The sequence below is a fragment of the Lolium perenne genome, chromosome 1, assembly GCF_019359855.2.
Source record: "Lolium perenne isolate Kyuss_39 chromosome 1, Kyuss_2.0, whole genome shotgun sequence".
In the NCBI taxonomy this organism is placed as follows: Eukaryota; Viridiplantae; Streptophyta; class Magnoliopsida; order Poales; family Poaceae; genus Lolium; species Lolium perenne.
Genome location: NC_067244.2, coordinates 66,197,525 through 66,217,468, shown reverse-complemented (window position 1 = coordinate 66,217,468; position 19,944 = coordinate 66,197,525). Strand labels below are relative to the sequence as shown.

The 19,944-nt window shown below is 42.2% G+C and overlaps 1 protein-coding gene across 1 annotated transcript; it reads right to left on the bottom strand.

Moving 5' to 3' along the window:
* On the bottom strand, positions 1-16,287 carry LOC139832372 (uncharacterized). Its single transcript, XM_071822112.1, has 3 exons — positions 15,982-16,287; positions 864-1,269; positions 1-587 (listed from the first exon to the last, which is right to left on the bottom strand). Exons 1-3 carry the CDS (start codon positions 16,285-16,287, stop codon positions 1-3), a joined length of 1,299 nt encoding a protein of 432 aa, XP_071678213.1.
* Positions 16,288-19,944: the final 3,657 nt, after the last annotated feature.

Below are 19,944 nucleotides of genomic sequence, written 5' to 3'. Positions count from 1 at the left end.
CTATCCCATGAGATCCAGTGGGTTTTGCGTCTCCCCTTCTCTGATCCCGACCAAAAGTCCCGAAGCATCTTTGTCAATTCGTCCAGAAGCCCAAAGGGGAGCTAAAACAATGCCCATAACATAGACTGGGAGTGCCTGGGCAACTGCTTTAATAAGTACTTCCTTCCCTCCTTGTGACAAGAAGATTTCGCCCCACTGAATTAGGCGCTTGAGAAGTTTTTCCTGGAGACTTTTGAATTTCCCCCTGTTCATCCGACCCTCTGGAGTGGGGAGCCCCAAGTACTTAGTTTCGAAAGTTTCTTGGGCCAGTCCCAGCGACTGTTTCACCTCCACCCTGTCATCCATGGCACAAGACTCACCAAACATGATGGAGCATTTGCTGGGGTTGATTAGCTGGCCCGTGCTACTTGCATAAACCTCCAGTACACCACAAATTCTCTCCGCTTCCTCCACCTTGGCTCTAAAAAAGAGTAAGCTATCATCTGCAAACAGAAGGTGCGAGACTTCAGGGGCTCTTCGGCATATCTTTAAGGGCTGGACCTGCTGTTCCTGCACGCTCTTTTGCAGCAAAGCTGACAATCCATCAACTACAAAAAGGAACATAAAGGAGGAAAGGGGACCACCTTGTCGCAGACCACGAGAAGGGGAAAACGAATCCAGGAGGGTTCCATTAAATTTCACCAAGTATCTCACAGTGGTGATGCATGACATTATCCAGTCCACCCATTTGTGAGCAAAACACAACCTTTCCATCGCGTTTCGGAGAAATCCCTAGTCCACCCTGTCATATGCCTTAGACAGGTCCAGTTTATAAGCACAAAAATTCTGATCTTCCTTCGTATTGTGCTCAATAAAATGCATACACTCAAAGGCTAGTCTCCCTGGGACAAAGGCACTCTGATTAATGGAGATGATATCACCCAAGATTGGTCTAAGCCGGTTCACCAGGCATTTGGCTATGATTTTATATAGGACAGAGCACAAGCTTATAGGTCGAAAATCCTTGGTTGTCTGAGGATGTTCAGTTTTTGGAATCAGAACTATAGCATTATCATTGACATCCTCTGGCATCTTCCCTGTAAGGAAAAAGAATTTTACTGCATTCACCACCTCAGCTTTCAGAGTTTCCCAATTCCTTTGGTAAAAGCGTGCCGGGAAGCCATCAATTCCAAGAGCTTTTAGAGGCCCTATCTGGAAAAAGGCATCACCAATCTCCTCCTCAGTAAATTCCTTACACAGGCTCTCATTCATCTCCGGCGACACCCGCACCTGCAATAAGTTCAACAACTAAGAAAATTCAATATTAGGATCACGAGTAAACAATTAATTCTTTGAAGTAAGAGGTGGTCAACCGTTCCATATCCATCGGCACATCCTTCCAAACACCGTCGGCATCCTTGAGTTTCTTGATTTTATTTTTCCTGGCCCTCCATACTGCCTTATGGTGAAAGTACTTTGTATTCTGGTCACCTTCTTTAAGCCAGTTGATCCTTGAACTTTGTAGCCAGAGCATTTCTTCCTTATATAACAACTCATTCATCGGGTCAGACACTTTCCTAATAGTTTCATGGTCATTGTTCAACCACATGAGTTATTCCAGTTGTTTCCTGCACTTGTCCAGTTCTTTCAGCAGGTTCCCAAATTCTTCTTGCTCCACTTTTGGAGCACATTCATAACCTATTCCAAGCCCCTTCGCACACTGCCAAGATCACCTTTGTCTCCAGCTTCCTGTCATGCCGCTGTGATCAATTCCGGTAGCTCCGCTTCCCTCTCCCACCAAATTTCGTAGTGACGCCGAGGTTGCCTTACTCTGGACCTGGTTTCCTGCATCACACGAACAAGGATATGGGAATGGTCAGAGACTGGGGACACAAGATGTTCAACAAAAGTCTTTGGGTACATATTGCGCCAGGTGGATGTAGCCACATCCCTGTCAAGTCGCACCCGAACATTAGCACGATGATACGTCTCAAACGTATCTATAATTTCTTATGTTCCATGCTACTTTTATGATGATACTCACATGTTTTATACACATTATATGTCATTATTAAGCATTTTCCGGCACTAACCTATTGACGAGATGCCGAAGAGCCAGTTGCTGTTTTCTGCTGTTTTTGGTTTCAGAAATCCTAGTAAGGAAATATTCTCGGAATTGGACGAAATCAACGCCCAGGGGCCTATTTTTCCACGAAGCTTCCAGAAGTCCGAAGAGGAAACGAAGTGGGGCCATGAGATGGCGCCACACTAGGGCGGCGCGGCCCAAGCCCTGGCCGCGCCGGCCTGTTGTGTGGGCCCCTCGTGACGCCTCCTGACCTGCCCTTCCGCCTACTTAAAGTCTTCGTCGCGAAACCCCCAGTACCGAGAGCCACGATACGGAAAACCTTCCAGAGACGCTGCCGCCACCAATCCCATCTCGGGGGATTCAGGAGATCGCCTCCGGCACCCTGCCGGAGAGGGGAATCATCTCCCGGAGGACTCTTCATCGGATATTGAATACTATGTCAAGTTGATTATCAATCTATCATATATGAGTTGTTTATGTTCTTGCATGCTCTCCGTTGCTAGTAGAGGCTCTGGCCAAGTTGATACTTGTAACTCCAAGAGGGAGTATTTATGCTCGATAGTGGGTTCATGCCTCCATTAAATCTGGGACAGTGACAGAAAGTTCTAAGGTTGTGGATGTGCTGTTGCCACTAGGGATAAAACATCGATGCTATGTCTAAAGATATTTGTGTTGATTATATTACGCACCATACTTAATGCAATTGTCTGTTGCTTGCAACTTAATACCGGAAGGGGTTCGGATGATAATCTGAAAGTGGACTTTTTAGGCATAGATGCATGCTGGATGGCGGTCTATGTACTTTGTCGTAATGCCCTGATTAAATCTCATAGTACTCATCATGATATATGTATGTGCATTGTTGTGCCTTCTTTATTTGTCAATTGCCCAACTGTAATTTATTCACCCAACATGCTATTTATCTTATGGAAGAGACACCTCTAGTGAACTGTGGACCCCGGTCCTATTCTTTACATCTGAAATACAATCTACTGCAATTGTTCTTTACTGTTCTTCGCAAACAAACATCATCTTCCACTCGATACGCTTAATCCTTTGTTTTCAGCAAGCCGGTGAGATTGACAACCTCACTGTTACGTTGGGGCAAAGTACTTTGATTGTGTTGTGCAGGTTCCACGTTGGCGCCGGAATCCCTGGTGTTGCGCTGCACTACACTTCGCCGCCATCAACCTTCAACGTGCTTCTTGGCTCCTCCTGGTTCGATAAACCTTGGTTTCTTTCTGAGGGAAAACTTGCTACTGTACGCATCACACCTTCCTCTTGGGGTTCCCAACGGACGTGTGTTAATTGCACGCATCAAGCATATTTTCTGGCGCCGTTGCCGGGGAGATCAAGACACGCTGCAAGGGGAGTCTCTCACTTCCAATCTCTTTACTTTGTTTTTGTCTTGCTTTATTTTATTTTGCTGCACTAAAACAAAACACACAAAAATTAGTTGCTAGCTTTACTTTATTTACTATCTTGTTTGCGTTCTCTATATCAAAACACAAAAAAATTAGTTACTCGCATTTATTTTGTTTACCTTTAGTTTATTTCATCATGTTTCCTCCTAAGTACACTCTAAAAGACATACCGATAGGACGAGGGTCTATAATTGGAAGAGATAATATAGAAGATTTTTTCACTCATGTTAGTACAGCTGAAGATTTTGAAGATAGACATTTGGTAGAACTTGCTCCTACTTATGAAATAGCTGTTGCTTCTTTAGTACACATGTTGGAAACTATATTTGTTAATCTCAACCCTATAATTCAGCATATGTTTCTTACACTCTCTGATATGGAGGAAGGAGAAAAGAAAGATTTTGTCTTAGAAACCCTTCTTAAAGAATTTGGTGGTGTAACAAGAGAGGCTAGAAAAGTCTTTATTAAATATAAGATGCTTGGTTCTTACACCAACTTTGCTAGTACCCTTGAAAAGATGGACATTGATAGAATAAAGTACACTAATAATGTTAATGATGGAGGGGATATTAAGACATCAATGCCTTGCAAGCTCGTAGGAATGTTCGAGGCACTAGAAAAGAATTATGATTGGATTGTTCCTGAAAATTTGTTTGATGAGAATAACAAGTCTAAGAGTAATGAAAAGGGAGCCTCTGAAACTTACATAGATAAGATAATATGCATTGTTGAGGGAACTCCCAACACCCCTGGTAATAATGTTAATGCTTCATCTCTTGATGTTACTTGATTCACACTTTCTGCGCCTAGCTGAAAGGCGTTAAAGAAAAGCGCTTATGGGAGACAACCCATTGTTTTTACTACAGCACTTTTGTTTTATATTTGAGTCTTGGAAGTTGTTTACTACTGTAGAAACCTCTCCTTATCATGTTTTTGTGCCAAGTAAAGTCTCTATGGTAAAGTTGATGCTAGATTTGGATTGCTGTGCAGAAACAGAATTGCTGTCTGTCACGAATTTGCGCAGAACTCTCTGTAAAAAAATCAAAAAAATCTTCCAATTTACGTGCGTGATCCTCAGATATGTACGCAACTTTCATTAGTTTTGAGCTTTTTCATCTGAGCAAGTTAAGTGCCCCTGTAAAATTCGTCTTTACGGACTGTTCTATTTTGACAGATTCTGCCTTTTATTTCGCATTGCCTGTTTTGCTATGTTTGATGGATTTCTTTGTTCCATTAACTTTCAGTAGCTTTGTGCAATGTCCAGAAGTGTTAAGAATGATTATGTCACCTCTGAATATATGGATTTTCAATTATGCACTAACCCTCTAATGAGTTTGTTTCGAGTTTGGTGTGGAGGAAGTTTTCAAGGGTCAAGAGAGGAGTATGATACAATATGATCAAGAAGAGTGAAAGGTCTAAGCTTGGGGATGCCCCCGTGGTTCATCCCTGCATATTTTAAGAAGACTCAAGGCATCCCCTTCTTCATCGACAATATTATCAGGTTCTTCTAGTGAAACTATATTTTTATTCCGTCACATCTTATGTGGTTTACTTGGAGCGTCTGTTTGCTTTTGTTTTTGTTTTTGTTTGAATAAAGTTGGATCCCACAATCCTTTATATTGGAGATATTACGCTCCGCTTTTTCGTATGAACACATATGTTCTTAGCTTTATTCTTAATGTTCATTGCGAATGTTGAACTACCTCATTCATTGTTATATGGTTGGAAACGGAAAATGCCGCATGTGGTAAATGGTATAATGTCTTGAATAATGTGATACTTGGCAATTGTTGTGCTCATATAGATCATGTTTAAGCTCTTGCATCATGTACTTTGCACCTATTAATGAAGAACTACATAGAGCTTGTTGAAATTTGGTTTGCATGATTGGTCTCTCTGAGGTCTAGATATTTTCTGGTTAAGGTGTTTGAACAACAAGGAAGACAGTGTAAAGTCTTATAATGCTTACAATATGTTTATATGTGAGTTTTGCTATACCGGTTCATACTTGTGTTTGCTTCAAACAACCTTGCTAGCCAAAGCCTTGTACTGAGAGGAAATACTTCTCGTGCATCCAAACCCTTGAGCCAACACCTATGCCATTTGTGTCCACCATACCTACCAACTACATGGTATTTTCTGCCATTCCAAGTAAATACTTCATGTGCTACCTTTAAACAATTCAAAAAATTATTACCTCTTATTTGTGTCAATGTTTTATAGCTCATGAGGAAGTATGTGGTGTTTTATCTTTCGATCTTGTCATTTACTCCGGACAGACTTTCACCAATGGACTAGTGGCTTATCCGCTTATCCAATAATTTTGCAAAAAGAGCTGGCAATGGGGTTTCCAGCCCCGATTAATTAACTAGCATTAATAATTCTCTTCACATGCTTTGCCCTGATCAATCAGTGAGCAACTTAATTTTGCAAAAAGAAAAAAAGAAAAGAAAAAAAATAAACACTCCTCCATGGTATGAGATTGTTGGAAGGCACCCGAGGATTCGGTTAGCCATGGCTTGAGAAAGGAAAGGTGGGGAGGAGTGTCATCCATAAATAATAAATGCATGTGTAAACAAAAGAGAAGAGGGATGATCTACCAAGGTGGTAGAAATAACGTCCTTCATGGGAGCCGCTCTTGAAAGTCTGGTTGATAAGGTAGTTAGAGTACCCATTACCATTCGTTGACAACAACAAACACCTCTCAAAACTTTACTTTTATGCTCTCTATATGATTTCAAAACTTGAAAAGCTCTAGCACATGATTTAATCCCCGCTTCCCTCTGCGAAGGGCCATTCTTTTACTTTATTGTTGAGTCAGTTTACCTATTTCCTTCCACCTTAGAAGGAAACACTTGTGTTAACTGTGTGCATTGATTCCTACATATTTGCTTATTTGCATTCATCATATTACTTTATGTTGACAATTATCCATGAGATATACATGTTGAAGTTGAAAGCAACTGCTGAAACTTATATCTTCCTTTGTGTTGTTTCAAAGCTTTCTACTAAGAATTTATTGCCTTATGAGTTAACTCTTATGCAAGTCTTATCGATGCTTGTCTCAAAGTACTATTCATGAAAAGTCTTTGCTATATGATTCAGTTGTTTAATCATTGTCTTACCATTGCTTCGAATCACTTGATACGTCCCAAACGTATCTATAATTTCTTATGTTCCATGCTACTTTTATGATGATACTCACATGTTTTATACACATTATATGTCGTTATTATGCATTTTCCGGCACTAACCTATTGACAAGATGCCGAAGAGCCGATTCTTTGTTTTCTGCTGTTTTTGGTTTCAGAAATCCTAGTAAGGAAATATTCTCGGAATTGGACGAAATCAACGCCCAGGGGCCTATTTTTCCACGAAGCTTCCAGAAGTCCGAAGAGGAGACGAAGTGGGGCCATGAGGCGCCGATACAATAGGGCGGCGCGGCCCAAGCCCTGGCCGCGCCGGCCTAGCGTGTGGGGCCCTCGTGTGGCCCCTGACCTACCCTTCCGCCTACATAAAGCCTTCGTCGCGAAACCCCCAGTACCGAGAGCCACGATACGGAAAACCTTCCAGAGACGCCGCCGCCGCCAATCCCATCTCGGGGGATTCAGGAGATCGCCTCCGGCACCCTGCCGGAGAGGGGAATTATCTCCCGGAGGACTCTTCATCGCCATGATCGCCTCCGGATTGATGTGTGAGTAGTTCACCCCTGGACCATGGGTTCATAGCAGTAGCTAGATGGTCGTCTTCTCCTAATTGTGCTATCATGCTCGATCTTGTGAGCTGCCTATCATGATCAAGATCGTTTCTTTGTAATCCTACATGTTGTGTTTGTTGGGATCCGATGGATATTGAATACTATGTCAAGTTGATTATCAATCTATCATATATGAGTTGTTTATGTTCTTGCATGCTCTCCGTTGCTAGTAGAGGCTCTGGCCAAGTTGATACTTGTGACTCCAAGAGGGAGTATTTATGCTCGATAGTGGGTTCATGCCTCCATTAAATGCAGGACGATGACGAGAAAGTTCTAAGGTTGTGGATGTGCTGTTGCCACTAGGGATAAAACATTGATGCTATGTCCAAGGATGTAGTTGTTGATTACATTACGCACCATACTTAATGCAATTGTCTGTTGCTTGCAACTTAATACCGGAAGGGGTTCGGATGATAACCTGAAAGTGGACTTTTTAGGCATAGATGCATGCTGGATGGCGGTCTATGTACTTTGTCGTAATGCCCTGATTAAATCTCATAGTACTCATCATGATATTTGTATGTGCATTGTTATGCCTTCTTTATTTGTCAATTGCCCAACTATAATTTGTTCACCCAACATGCTATTTATCTTATGGGAGAGACACCTCTAGTGAACTGTGGACCCCGGTCCATCTTTACATCTGAAATACAATCTACTGCAATACTTGTTCTTTACTGTTCTTCGCAAACAATCATCTTCCACACAATACGGTTAATCCTTTGTTCACAGCAAGCCGGTGAGATTGACAACCTCACTGTTACGTTGGGGCAAAGTACTTTGGTTGTGTTGTGCAGGTTCCACGTTGGCGCCGGAATCCCTGGTGTTGCGCCGCATTACATTTCTCCACCAACAACCTTCAACGTGCTTCTTGGCTCCTCCTGGTTCGATAAACCTTGGTTTCTTTCTGAGGGAAGACTTGCTACTGTCTGCATCACACCTTCCTCTTGGGGTTCCCAACGGACGTGTGTTAATTGCACGCATCAAGCATATTTTCTGGCGCCGTTGCCGGGGAGATCAAGACACGCTGCAAGGGGAGTCTCCACTTCCAATCTCTTTACTTTGTTTTTGTCTTGCTTTATTTTATTTACTACTTTGTTTGCTGCACTTAAACAAAACACAAAAAATTAGTTGCTAGCTTTACTTTATTTACTGTCTTGCTCTCTATATCAAAAACACAAAAAAAATTAGTTACTTGCATTTAGTTTATTTACCATTTGTTTATTTCATCATGTTTCCTCCTAAGTATACTCTAAAAGACATACCGGTAGGCCGAGGGTCTATAATTGGAAGAGATAATATAGAAGATTTTTTCACTCATGTTAGTACCGCTGAAGATTTTGAAGATAGACACTTGGTAGAACTTGCTCCTACTTATGAAATTGCTGCTGCCTCTTTAGTACACATGTTGGAAACTAAATTTGTTAATCTCAGTCCTATAATTCAGCATATGTTTCTTACGCTCTCTGATATGGAGGAAGGAGAAAAGAAAGATTTTGTCTTAGAAACCCTTCTTAAAGAATTTGGTGGTGTAGCAAGAGAGGCTAGAAAAGTCTTTGCTAAATATAAAATGCTTGGTTCTTACACCAACTTTGTTAGTACCCTTGAAAAGATGGACATTGATAGAATAAAGTATACTAATAATGTTAATGATGGTGGGGAGGTTAAGACAACAATACCTTGCAAGCTCATAGGAATGCATGAAGCTCTAGAAAATAACTATGGTTGGCTTGTTCCTGAAAATTTGTTTGATGAGAATAGCAAGCCTAAGAATAATGAAAAGGGAGCCTCTGAAACTTACATAGATGAGATAACATGCATTGTTGAGGCAACTCCCAACACCCCTAGTAATGATGTTGATGCTTCATCTCTTGATAATACTTGATTCACACTTTCTGCGCCTAGCTGAAAGGCGTTAAAGAAAAGCGCTTATGGGAGACAACCCATGTTTTTACTACAGTACTTTGTTTTATATTTGAGTCTTGGAAGTTGTTTACTACTGTAGCAACCTCTCCTTATCATGTTTTTGTGCCAAGTAAAGTCTCTATGGTAAAGTTGATGCTAGATTTGGATTGCTGCGCAGAAACATCATTGTTGTATGTCACGAATTCGCGCAGAAGTTTCTGTAGGTAACTCAGAAAAATCTGAAAATTTACGTGCGTGATCCTCAGATATGTACGCAACTTTCATTAGTTTTGAGTTTTTCCATCAGAGCAAGTCTAGTGCCCCTGTAAAATTCGTCTTTACGGACTGTTCTGTTTTTGACAGATTCTGCCTTTTATTTCGCATTGCCTCTTTTGCTATGTTGGATGAATTTCTTTGTTCCATTAATGTCCAGTAGCTTTGTGCAATGTCCAGAAGTGTTAAGAATGATTGTGTCACCTCTGAACATGTGGATTTTTATTATGCACTAACCCTCTAATGAGTTTGCTTGAAGTTTGGTGTGAAGGAAGTTTTCAAGGGTCAAGAGAGGAGGATGATATACTATGATCAAGAAGAGTGAAAAGTCTAAGCTTGGGGATGCCCCCGTGGTTCATCCCTGCATATTTTAAGAAGACTCAAGCGTCTAAGCTTGGGGATGCCCAAGGCATCCCCTTCTTCATCGACAACATTATCAGGTTCTTCTAATGAAACTATATTTTTATTCAGTCACATCTTATGTGCTTTGCTTGGAGCGTCTATTCGCTTTAGTTTTTGTTTTGTTTGAATAAAGTCGGATCCCACAATCCTTTATATTGGAGATATTACGCTCCGCTGTTTCGTATGAACACATGTGTTCTTAGCTTTATCTTTAATGTTCATTGCGAAAGTTGAACTACCTCATTCATTGATATATGGTTGGAAACGGAAAATGCCGCATGTGGTAATTGGTATAATGTCTTGAATAAAGTGATACTTGGCAATTGTTATGCTCATATAGATCATGTTTAAGCTCTTGCATCATGTACTTTGCACCTATTAATGAAGAACTACATAGAGCTTGTTGAAATTTGGTTTGCATGATTGGTCTCTCTGAGGTCTAGATATTTTCTGGTTAAGGTGTTTGAACAACAAGGAAGACAGTGTAGAGTCTTATAATGCTTGCAATATGTTCTTATGTAAGTTTTGTTGTACCGGTTCATACTTGTGTTTGCTTCAAACAACCTTGCTAGCCAAAGCCTTGTACTGAGAGGGAATACTTCTCGTGCGTCCAAACCCTTGAGCCAACACCTATGCCATTTGTGTCCACCATACCTACCTACTACATGGTATTTTCTGCCATTCCAAGTAAATACTTCGTGTGCTACCTTTAAACAATTCAAAAGTTATTACCTCTTATTTGTGTCAATGTTTTATAGCTCATGAGGAAGTATGTGGTGGTTTATCTCTCGATCTTGTCATTTACTTCGGACAGACTTTCACCAATGGACTAGTGGCTCATCCGCTTATCCAATTTTTTTGCAAAAAGAGCTGGCAATGGGGTTCCCAGCCCCGATTAATTAACTTCATTAATAATTCTCTTTACATGCTTTGCCCTGATCAATCAGTAAGCAACTTAATTTTGCAAATAGACACTCCTCCATGGTATGTGAAATGTTGGAAGGCACCCGAGGATTCGGTTAGCCATGGCTTGAGAAAGCAAAGGTTTGGAGGAGTGTCATCTGAATAAAACTAAAATAAAAAGGCACTCCTTCATGGTATGAGATTGTTGGCAGGCACCCGAGGATTCGGTTAGCCATGGTTTGTGAAAGCAAGGTTGGAAGGAGTGCCACCCAAAAATAAAAATAAACCACACTAAAGTGCATGTGTAAACAAAAGAGAAGAGGGATGATCTACCACGGTGGTAGAAATAACGTCCTTCATGGGAGACGCTCTTGAAAGTCTGGTTGATAAGGTAGTTAGAGTACCCATTACCATTCGTTGACAACAACAAACACCTCTCAATACTTTACTTTTATGCTCTCTATATGATTTCAAAACTTGAAAAGCTCTAGCACATGATTTAATCCCTGCTTCCCTCTACGAAGGGCCATTCTTTTACTTTATTGTTGAGTGAGTCTACCTATTTCCTTCCACCTTAGAAGCAAACAATTGTGTAAATTGTGTGCATTGATTCTTACATGTTTACTTATTGCACTTGTTATATTATTTTGTGTTGACGATTATCCATGAGATATACATGTTAAAGTTGAAAGCAACCGCTGAAACTTATATCTTCCTTTGTGTTGTTTCAAAGCTTTCTACTAAGAATTTATTGCCTTATGAGTTAACTCCTATGCAAGACTTATTGATGCTTGTCTTGAAAGTACTATTCATGAAAAGTCTTTGTTATATGATTCATTTGTTTACTCATTGTCTTACCATTGCTTCGAATCGCTGCATTCATCTCATGTGCTTTACAATAGTGTGATCAAGATTATGATAGCATGTCACTTCAGAAATTATCTTTGTTATCGTTTACCTACTCGAGGGCGAGTAGGAACTAAGCTTGGGGATGCTTGATACGTCCCAAACGTATCTATAATTTCTTATGTTCCATGCTACTTTTATGATGATACTCACATGTTTTATACACATTATATGTCGTTATTATGCATTTTCCGGCACTAACCTATTGACAAGATGCCGAAGAGCCGATTCTTTGTTTCTGCTGTTTTTGGTTTCAGAAATCCTAGTAAGGAAATATTCTCGGAATTGGACGAAATCAACGCCCAGGGGCCTATTTTTCCACGAAGCTTCCAGAAGTCCGAAGAGGAGACGAAGTGGGGCCACGAGGCACCGACACAATAGGGCGGCGCAGCCCGGCCAGCGTGTGGGGCCCTCGTGTGGCCCCCTGACCTACCCTTCCGCCTACATAAAGCCTTCGTCGCGAAACCCCCAGTACCGAGAGCGACGATACGGAAAACCTTCCAGAGACGCTGCCGCCGCCAATCCCATCTCGGGGGATTCAGGAGATCGCCTCCGGCACCCTGCCGGAGAGGGGAATCATCTCCCGGAGGACTCTTCATCGCCATGATCGCCTCCGGATTGATGTGTGAGTAGTTCACCCCTGGACCATGGGTCCATAGCAGTAGCTAGATGGTCGTCTTCTCCTAATTGTGCTATCATGCTCGATCTTGTGAGCTGCCTATCATGATCAAGATCGTTTCTTTGTAATCCTACATGTTGTGTTTGTTGGGATCCGATGGATATTGAATACTATGTCAAGTTGATTATCAATCTATCATATATGAGTTGTTTATGTTCTTGCATGCTCTCTGTTGCTAGTAGAGGCTCTGGCCAAGTTGATACTTGTGACTCCAAGAGGGAGTATTTATGCTCGATAGTGGGTTCATGCCTCCATTAAATCTGGGACAGTGACAGAAAGTTCTAAGGTTGTCGATGTGCTGTTGCCACTAGGGATAAAACATTGATGCTATGTCCAAGGATGTAGTTGTTGATTACATTACGCACCATACTTAATGCAATTGTCTGTTGCTTGCAACTTAATACCGGAAGGGGTTCGGATGATAACCTGAAAGTGGACTTTTTAGGCATAGATGCATGCTGGATGGCGGTCTATGTACTTTGTCGTAATGCCCTGATTAAATCTCATAGTACTCATCATGATATTTGTATGTGCATTGTTATGCCTTCTTTATTTGTCAATTGCCCAACTGTAATTTGTTCACCCAACATGCTATTTATCTTATGGGAGAGACACCTCTAGTGAACTGTGGACCCCGGTCCATCTTTACATCTGAAATACAATCTACTGCAATACTTGTTCTTTACTGTTCTTCGCAAACAATCATCTTCCACACAATACGGTTAATCCTTTGTTCACAGCAAGCCGGTGAGATTGACAACCTCACTTTTACGTTGGGGCAAAGTACTTTGGTTGTGTTGTGCAGGTTCCACGTTGGCGCCGGAATCCCTGGTATTGCGCCGCATTACATTTCCCCACCAACAACCTTCAACGTGCTTCTTGGCTCCTCCTGGTTCGATAAACCTTGGTTTCTTTCTGAGGGAAGACTTGCTACTGTCTGCATCACACCTTCCTCTTGGGGTTCCCAACGGACGTGTGTTAATTGCACGCATCATCACTTCATTCACCTCATATGCTTTACAATAGTATTGATCAAGATTATGATAGCATGTCACTTCAGAAATTATCATTGTTATCGTTTACCTACTCGAGGGCGAGTAGGAACTAAGCTTGGGGATGCTTGATACGTCTCAAACGTATCTATAATTTCTTATGTTCCATGCTACTTTTATGATGATACTCACATGTTTTATACACATTATATGTCATTATTATGCATTTTCCGGCACTAACCTATTGACGAGATGCCGAAGAGCCAGTTGCTGTTTTCTGCTGTTTTTGGTTTCAGAAATCCTAGTAAGGAAATATTCTCGGAATTGGATGAAATCAACGCCCAGGGGCCTATTTTTCCACGAAGCTTCCAGAAGTCCGAAGAGGAAACGAAGTGGGGCCACGAGGTGGCGCCACACTAGGGCGGCGCGGCCCAAGCCCTGGCCACGCCGGCCTGTTGTGTGGGCCCCTCGTGACGCCTCCTGACCTGCCCATCCGCCTACTTAAAGTCTTCATCGTGAAACCCCCAGTACCGAGAGCCACGATACGGAAAACCTTCCAGAGACGCCGCCGCCGCCAATCCCATCTCGGGGGATTCAGGAGATCGCCTCCGGCACCCTGCCGGAGAGGGGAATCATCTCCCGGAGGACTCTTCATCGCCATGATCGCCTCCGGATTGATGTGTGAGTAGTTCACCCCTGGACTATGGGTCCATAGAAGTAGCTAGATGGTCGTCTTCTCCTAATTGTGCTATCATGTGAGATCTTGTGAGCTGCCTATCATGATCAAGATCGTCTATTTGTAATCCTACATGTTGTGTTTGTTGGGATCCGATGGATATTGAATACTATGTCAAGTTGATTATCAATCTATCATATATGAGTTGTTTATGTTCTTGCATGCTCTCCGTTGCTAGTAGAGGCTCTGGCCAAGTTGATACTTGTAACTCCAAGAGGGAGTATTTATGCTCGATAGTGGGTTCATGCCTCCATTAAATGCAGGACAGTGTGACAGAAAGTTCTAAGGTTGTGGATGTGCTGTTGCCACTAGGGATAAAACATCGATGCTATGTCTAAGGATATTTGTGTTGATTACATTACGCACCATACTTAATGCAATTGTCTGTTGCTTGCAACTTAATACCGGAAGGGGTTCGGATGATAACCTGAAAGTGGACTTTTTAGGCATAGATGCATGCTGGATGGCGGTCTATGTACTTTGTCGTAATGCCCTGATTAAATCTCATAGTACTCATCATGATATATGTATGTGCATTGTTGTGCCTTCTTTATTTGTCAATTGCCCAACTGTAATTTGTTCACCCAACATGCTATTTATCTTATGGGAGAGACACCTCTAGTGAACTGTGGACCCCGGTCCTATTCTTTACATCTGAAATACAATCTACTGCAATTGTTCTTTACTGTTCTTCGCAAACAAACATCATCTTCCACTCGATACGCTTAGTCCTTTGTTTTCAGCAAGCCGGTGAGATTGAGAACCTCACTGTTACGTTGGGGCAAAGTACTTTGATTGTGTTGTGCAGGTTCCACGTTGGCGCCGGAATCCCTGGTGTTGCGTCGCACTACACTTCGCCGCCATCAACCTTCAACGTGCTTCTTGGCTCCTCCTGGTTCGATAAACCTTGGTTTCTTTCTGAGGGAAAACCTGCTACTGTACGCATCACACCTTCCTCTTGGGGTTCCTAACGGACGTGTGTTAATTGCACGCATCACACGACCCTTTCTCTTATTATCATTGGTGAACAGTAAGCCCTTAAACCCAAGATATATGAGTTTACAAACAGCAAGAGCCTCTCTAAACGCTACCATCTGGTTCTCCGCCCGTGATGTGCAAGAGAAGTGCTCTTGCTGCCACATCGCTTCATTAAAGTCACCCATCACCATCCAGGGTAGGTCAGACACAGTTTTAAGAAGTTTCAAATTATTACACATACCTTGGCGGTTTTCAACCCTTGGCTCTCCATACACACAAGTAAGACGCCATTGCGGTGATGACGGGGAGGCTCGGACATACGCATCAATATAGTGTTCATTAATAGCTTGTATCTCTACACAAAGGCTCTCATGCCAAAACAGCGCTAAGCCCCCACTGAGGCCGTCACTACTGAAAACCTTTGAACCCCTTAAGCCCTAAACGAAAACGAAGACGACTAATCCTATCTTTATTTTGCCTAGTTTCACACAAAAACATAAGACTAATATTATGCAACTTGGAAACATTCTCCAAATCATGAACTATCGGGGCGTTTCCGGCTCCCCGACAGTTGAAACTTAGGCAATTCATTGTGCCTGGCGAGACCAGACGTACGTTTGGCCTCGCCAGTTTACCCTCCGGATTTGCTCCAACTTGAATCCCCTTCTTGTTTCTCTTGTACACCACCTCCACCTGACGCTGACTGGTTTTCCCATCCATGCATCTTGTATTTTCCCCTTCTTTGGGGTCCCTCCAAGATTCTTGTCTGTGTGCCCATTTGCTTGCTGGTCACAATGTTCTCCCTGAGCTTCTTGATTAGCCCAACGTTTGCCGAGCATGGAATCAGCCGCTGGCATAGAGATGTTGTTAACGGACCCGAAAGAAACCTGCAGGCTAGACAGGCCTTGTAACGCAGGTATCATATCGCTTGCATGGGGTGCCGACATTCTGGACATAGTACAAGGCAACTATCCCATTGTGTGCTGAAGGCGCTGCACACATGTGCCATCTTATCTTTAGACATTGAAACTCTAGCCTCCTCCACTCCCATGTTCTGGCCCTCCTCGTCAGGGAATTGGATGATGGGCTCAGTAGTGTCCCGGCCTCTGGACTCCTCACCACTCCTCTCATACTGGTTCGGAGCCATATTCAATGTCGCAACCTGTTCAGCGAGCGTTCTCTCCTCTTCAGACAAAACAACTTGCCCAATGATCTGGCCATCAGCATCTATCACTCCAGGCACAATGTCATCCGCAAGTGGGGGCATCTCTGGGTCACTGGAGTTAGAGCGAGGCTGGCTTCCAACACTATTACTACTCATACGCTGTGTTCCATAGTTACTACCTCGGTCAAACTGTTTCCGGGATTCAGCACTCCCAAATCTTGAGAAGCTCAGCATGCGTTTTGCATTGGGGTGCCCATCTGGAGGAATAGAGTGACTCCGATGTTCGAATTTTTTTATATGGGTTGCATCTTAGCTTTATGGCATCATACTCCAAAGATGGTATCCCCAGACACTTCTTCTCACAATCCTTTTTATGCCCCATGAATCCGCAATGTGAGCAATAATAGGGCACACGCTCGTACATGAGTTTGAACACCTTAGTTTCTTGTGGTTTCCCTTTGACCCCAGTTGTTAACTGTCTGCAGTCTCCTACCGTAAGGAAGATTTACCCTCACTCGGAGGAACTCCTGCTTTTTAATTTCAGATTCTGGCACATCCACCTCTAAGGCCTCACCCAGACCATTGCCATATCTCATACCCCATGTCTTATCCTGCTTCTAGAATGGCACATCATATATTTTCACCCAAACAGGAACAACATCCAGCTTGATCTCAGAGGGCTGGGCAGCGTTGTCAAAATCCTTCACGATCAGAGCGTTTTGCTTATATATCCATGGTCATCCTCTTTTAACAAACTCAGAATCACCTTTAGAATATAAGGTGATCATATTGTATTTTTTACCTTTCTTAGCATAATCAATCCCAGTACGCAAGAACCACACTTCCTCAACAAATCGAGTGAATGATACGTTGCAAACGTATCTATAATTTTTGATGCTCCATGCTTGTTTTACACCAATTTATATATGATTTGCTTACACTTTGTTGCACTTTTATACATTTTCCGGCACTAACCTATTAACAAGATGCCACAGTGCCAGTTCCCTGTTTTCTGCTGTTTTGTATTTCAGAAAATTTGTATAGGAAATATTCTCGGAATTGGACGAAACAAAAGCCAAAATCAATATTTTACCATAACGAAGATAGAGTCCAGAGGGGGGTCAAAGAGGCGCCACAGGGCGGCCAGACTACCCCATGGAGAGGCCAAGGGTGGGCCCACGCCAAGGGGTGGTGTGGTCCCCCTAGGCGGACACCGACCTCGCCCTTCCGAGTATTTATTCACGATCTCAGCAAAAACCTAAAGACCCGAGCCTCCATCCACGAAAAGTTCCGTCGCGGCCATCATCGTAAACCCTAGCTCGGGAGGGTTCTGAAGCTCTTCCCGGCACCCTGACGGAGGGGGAGATCATCACCGGAGGCCTCTACATCGCCATGCCCGCTTACGAAGTGATGCGTGAGTAGTTAATCTCTGGACTACGGGTCCATAGCAGTAGCTAGATGGTTGTCTTCTCCAATTTGTGCCTCATGTTTAGATCTTGTGAGCTCCCTATCATGATCAAGATCATCTTTATGTAATGCTACATGTTGTGTTTGCTGGGCTCCGATGAATATTGAATACTATGTTGAGATCGATTATATACTTGTCATATGTGGTTGTCTTCTCCAATTTGTGCCTCATGTTTAGATCTTGTGAGCTCCCTATCATGATCAAGATCATCTTTATGTAATGCTACATGTTGTGTTTGCTGGGCTCCGATGAATATTGAATACTATGTTGAGATCGATTATATATTTGTCATATGTTATCTATGATCTTGCATGCTCTCCGTTGCTAGTAGTTGTTCTGGCCAAGTAAATGCTTGTGACTCCAAGATGCAGTATTTATGCTCGATAGTAGGTTCATGCCTCTAGTTTTCTGGAAGAGTGACAATAACTTCTAAGATTGTAGATGTGTTGTTTCTACTAGGGAGAAAACAACAATGTTTTATCCAAGGGTAATTCTATTGTTTACTTTACACACATTGCTTAATGCGATAATCCGTTGCTTGCAACTTAATACTGGAAGGGGTTCGGAGGATAAAAGGTGGATTATTAGTCATAGACGCAGTTGGATTACGGTCCATGTATTATGTTGTAATGCCCAAACGAATCTCGTAGTAATCATCTTGTCATGTATGGTCTTTATTCTGTTAATTGTCCATCTGTAATTTGCTCACACAACATGTTATTTATCTTTATGCAAAGACATCTCTAGTGAACTGTGGATCCCAGTCCTTTATTTTACACTGATACAATCATCATGTTATGTTTACTTACTGCAAGCACTGTTCTCTTTAATTTCACTGCAAACATCTCTTTCCACACTATACATTTAATCCTTTGTGTTCAACAAAACCGGTGAGATTGATAACCTCACTGTAAGTTGGGGCAAATTATTTTGGTTGCGTTGTGTGTAGGTTCCACGTTGTTGCTGATGCCGGTAGTACGCCCTACCAATAGTCAGCTAGCAACACCTTCAGAAGTCACCTCTTTCTCCTACTGGTCGATTAAACGTTGGTTTCTTACTAAGGGAAACTTGCTGCTATGCTCATCATACCTTCCTCCTGGGGTTCCCCAACGGTGTGCAATCTGCGCTCATCAAGCTACTTTTCTGGCGCCATTGCCAGGGAGAAAGAGGATTTTTGTAAGGGGAGTCTCTCATCTCCAATCTCTTTACTTTATTATAGTTTTGTTTAGTTTATTTTACTTTGTCTTGTTTGCTTCATTATATCAAAAACACAAAAAAGTAGTTTCTTTTATAGTTGTTATTTTGTTTTTAGTTCATTATGTTCATCTCTAAGTACGTTCTGAAAGACCTATCAATAGGTAGTGGTTCTATAATTGGGAGAGATAACGTTGAAGAATTCTTTAATCATGTTAGTAAGCATAAAGATATTGAGGATAAATCCTTGGTAGAACTTGCTCCTAATTATGAAACTGCTACAACTTATTTAGTTCAAATGTTGGAGGCAGTTGTATTACGGTCTATGTATTATATATGTTGTAATGCCAAACGAATCTCATAGTAATCATTGTCCTGTATGGTCTTTATTCTGTCAATTGCCCAGCTGTAATTTTTCACCCACCATGTTATTTATCTTTATGAAGAGACACCTCTAGTGAACTGTGGACCTCGGTCCTTTGTTTTACACTGATACAATTATATTGTTCTGTTTACTTACTGCAAGCACCGTTCTCTTTAATTCCACTGCAAACATCTCTTTCCACATTATACATTTAATCCTTTGTGTTCAGCAAAGCCTGTGAGATTGATAACCTCACTGTAAGTTGGGGCAAAGTATTTTGGTTGTGTTGTGTGCAGGTTTCACGTTATTGCTGACGTCGGTAGTGCGCCCTGCCAATAGTCAGCTAGCAACACCTTCAGAAGTCACGCCTTTGTCCTACTGGTCGATTAAACCTTGGTTTCTTACTAAGGAAAACTTGCTGCTGTACTCATTATACCTTCCTCTTGGGGTTCCCCAACGGTGTGCAATCTACTCTCGTTAGTGAACATTGATTTAGTATTGGGTTTGAAATTAGCCATGTACCTCGCCATGAGTTGCCAGGTTGGTGCTTCATTGGGGTCCTTCTTCACTTCCTCCTCTTCCTCGAACTCCAGATAGACATCATCTTCCATGTCCACATACCCTCCAATTTTTGTCTCCTGGCCTTGCTTGAATCATGCCTTCTTCTCCGATTCACTATCATCCCAATTTCCATTGATTGCAACCTCTCTGTCTGCCGTAAGGAGAGCTCGCT

Coding starts and splice junctions, on each gene's coding strand:
- LOC139832372 (XM_071822112.1), bottom strand. CDS start 16,287: ATGCCCCCACTTGCGGATGACATTGTGCCTGGAGTGATAGATGCTGAT. Junction 1,270..15,981: donor CACAATGGGATAGTTGCCTT/GTACTATGTCCA, acceptor AACTTATTGCAG/GTGCGGGTGTCGCCGGAGAT. Junction 588..863: donor AGGGAGACTAGCCTTTGAGT/GTATGCATTTTA, acceptor TCCTTTTTGTAG/TTGATGGATTGTCAGCTTTG.